Source organism: Atta colombica, unplaced genomic scaffold, assembly GCF_001594045.1.
Source record: "Atta colombica isolate Treedump-2 unplaced genomic scaffold, Acol1.0 scaffold153, whole genome shotgun sequence".
NCBI lineage: Eukaryota > Metazoa > Arthropoda > Insecta > Hymenoptera > Formicidae > Atta > Atta colombica.
The window spans coordinates 3812986-3815432 of NW_017259243.1; the positions used below are offsets into that span (position 1 = coordinate 3812986).

At 26.4% G+C, this 2447-nt stretch overlaps 1 protein-coding gene across 2 annotated transcripts in view; it reads left to right on the forward strand.

Annotated features, from left to right (window-relative positions):
* The window catches only part of LOC108685409 (cyclic AMP-dependent transcription factor ATF-6 alpha), a 4262-nt gene extending 1985 nt beyond the window's left edge, over window positions 1-2277 (forward strand). The window contains exons 5-8 of one of the 2 annotated variants that reach the window (XM_018190182.1): window positions 30-580; window positions 669-835; window positions 1240-1856; window positions 1968-2277. In XM_018190182.1, the coding sequence (XP_018045671.1) occupies window positions 30-580; window positions 669-835; window positions 1240-1856; window positions 1968-2224 (1592 nt within the window). In that variant the 3' untranslated portion in view covers window positions 2225-2277. The remainder of the gene's footprint in view (window positions 1-29; window positions 581-668; window positions 836-1239; window positions 1857-1967) is intronic. The other variant, XM_018190183.1, reaches the window with a different exon arrangement.
* The last annotated feature ends 170 nt before the right edge of the window (window positions 2278-2447 follow it).

The window sequence follows — 2447 nt, forward strand, 5'->3', positions numbered from 1 at the left end:
TATGTCTAGAATATTATTAATATCTACAGGCGAGCCTCAAAATACTATTTTTCTTCAAGAGTTTGGTACATTTGCACAGAATGCAAATTCACAGCAAATATTATATCCCTCAAAACTTCGGATATTACCAGCAAATAAACAAAATTCATTGAATATTAACTCAACTGATAAAACGGAAACTACTACATTTCAATTACCACAGAATGTAAAAATAATCAATACTATGTCAAACATTTGTCCAACGAATACTACGGAATCGATAGATACTTCTACTATTTTAAATGGATCTGTGAAAAGTAACAACATTGTGGTTTCAAATAAAACCATAAATTATACACCATTTCAAGTAATGCAGAATAAAATAAATTCCAATTCATTAATTGTACAAAATGAAGCGATTGATCTCGTGAATTTGCCAAAAAACAATCAAGAATATAAATTAAAGGCATTAAAAAGACAACAAAGAATGATAAAAAATAGGGAATCTGCTTGCCTCTCACGAAAGAAGAAAAAGGAATATGTATCTTCTTTGGAGAAACAAGTATCTGAGTTGAAGGAAGAGAATAGACAATTAAAATCGGTAAACAGTCTATGCTTTATATGTATATACATTATATTTATAAATTTTTAATAAAAAATATTTTTCAATATTATATATATTTTTTTAGGAAAATACAATCTTAAAACAGAGACTGTCAGAAATGGAAAACAATATTACAAATAATAACAAGCATAAAAATTTCAATTTTAATCCTTTGAAAAAGAAAATAAAAGGAAGTGCTGTTATTCTTTTCGGTATAATTTTCATGGTATCTTTCAACGTTGACGGCTTTAGGTAAGCATAACATTGCAGTGCATCTTTCTACTTATACATTACACATGTGATTTAATAAAAAGTTTTCTAGAGAGTATAATTTAATTTTAATATTAATAATTTATACATGTATCTTAAAATAAAATCATAAAATAAAATCTGAACATGTTAAGTATTTTATTTTTTGGCACACGTGTGAATACAATACAAGAAAGAAAATTATTTCTAAAGAGTTGCTTAATTTAGTTTTTAGCTTTTATCAGTTTTAACATGATATAAAAAGAAAGTTCAAAATTTTTTTTAAGATTCGAAATTTTTTCAAAACTCAGTGAAGATATTTTGAGATTTTTTTAAACAAACAGTTGCATTGTATATATTTTATAAAAATTATATTTTATTCGACACAAAAATTTTTATTTTTTAAGGGGAACATCTTCACAAAATGTACATTTTAAAACTGAATCTGATAGTTTATCAGTATCTATAAAGGATAAACATAACAGAAGATTGTTTTGGACGGTAGATGAAACCGAAAACAATATGGAAGATCGAATTGAAGAAAGTTTTAATAAAAGTATACCGACACACCAACCAATATGTCCAATGTATATTAATCAGAGTGAGTCCATACGTTTAGACAACGAATTAAGACGCTGGATCGTTGGTGAATCTGATCAGGATAATCAGACTGCTTTAAGAAAAACAAAGTTTCAGACAGATTCTTTAAATGTATCGTTGTCAAGATCGCCATTGGAAGAAAAAACTAAAAAGAAATTGTACTTATCACGAGATAGGAAAATAAAAACTATGCATAAAATGATCGACATTCCTGCCGTTAATCAATATTCAGATAATAATGCAATTGAGATCTTTTCTCCAATATTGAGTGAACATGCTTCTTTATTTGAAGCTTTAGGAAGAAAAGATGATACATTTTATGTTGTCTGGTTTAGTGGCGAACATTTATTATTGCCAGCTTCTCGGAAGAATAACACAGCTAGACCTAAAATGTCTTTAATTCTACCTGCTGTAGCTATAAATGGTAAATAATATTATATGAATGTACCAACATCTATGCTTGAAAAAAAAAATCAATTCAATATAACGATATATAGGAATGACACATAATATTATAAAAGCATTTTTCTTCTAGGTACATTTTCAACGCCACCTAATCATATAACAATGATGCAAATTGATTGCGAGGTAACTAATACGCAACTGCTACATTTACAACAATCCATTATACCTGTCCATTTACGAAACAGTAAACCTATGAGTCAATCGAATCAATCTCATTCTGTTGAGGATATAGACAATCCATCTACAGATAATATTACTAGAAATTACAAACCGTACTTTTTGAAAGAAGCAAATAGAAAACATCGGTATAGAAAACATTTTATGTAATGATTACATAAATAAAAAAAAAATTAGAAATTTTGACATTTGTGTAATAAGAATACGCGCATATAAATATGTTCCTAGTCTTAATAATATGAAAAACATAAAGGATTAATTATGCGATATAAAAATAATATACTTGTTTATGCAATAACATAATTATATACTTTAGTTATATACATATATAATAATATATAATTATAATAATATAATATAAATAATTACGATT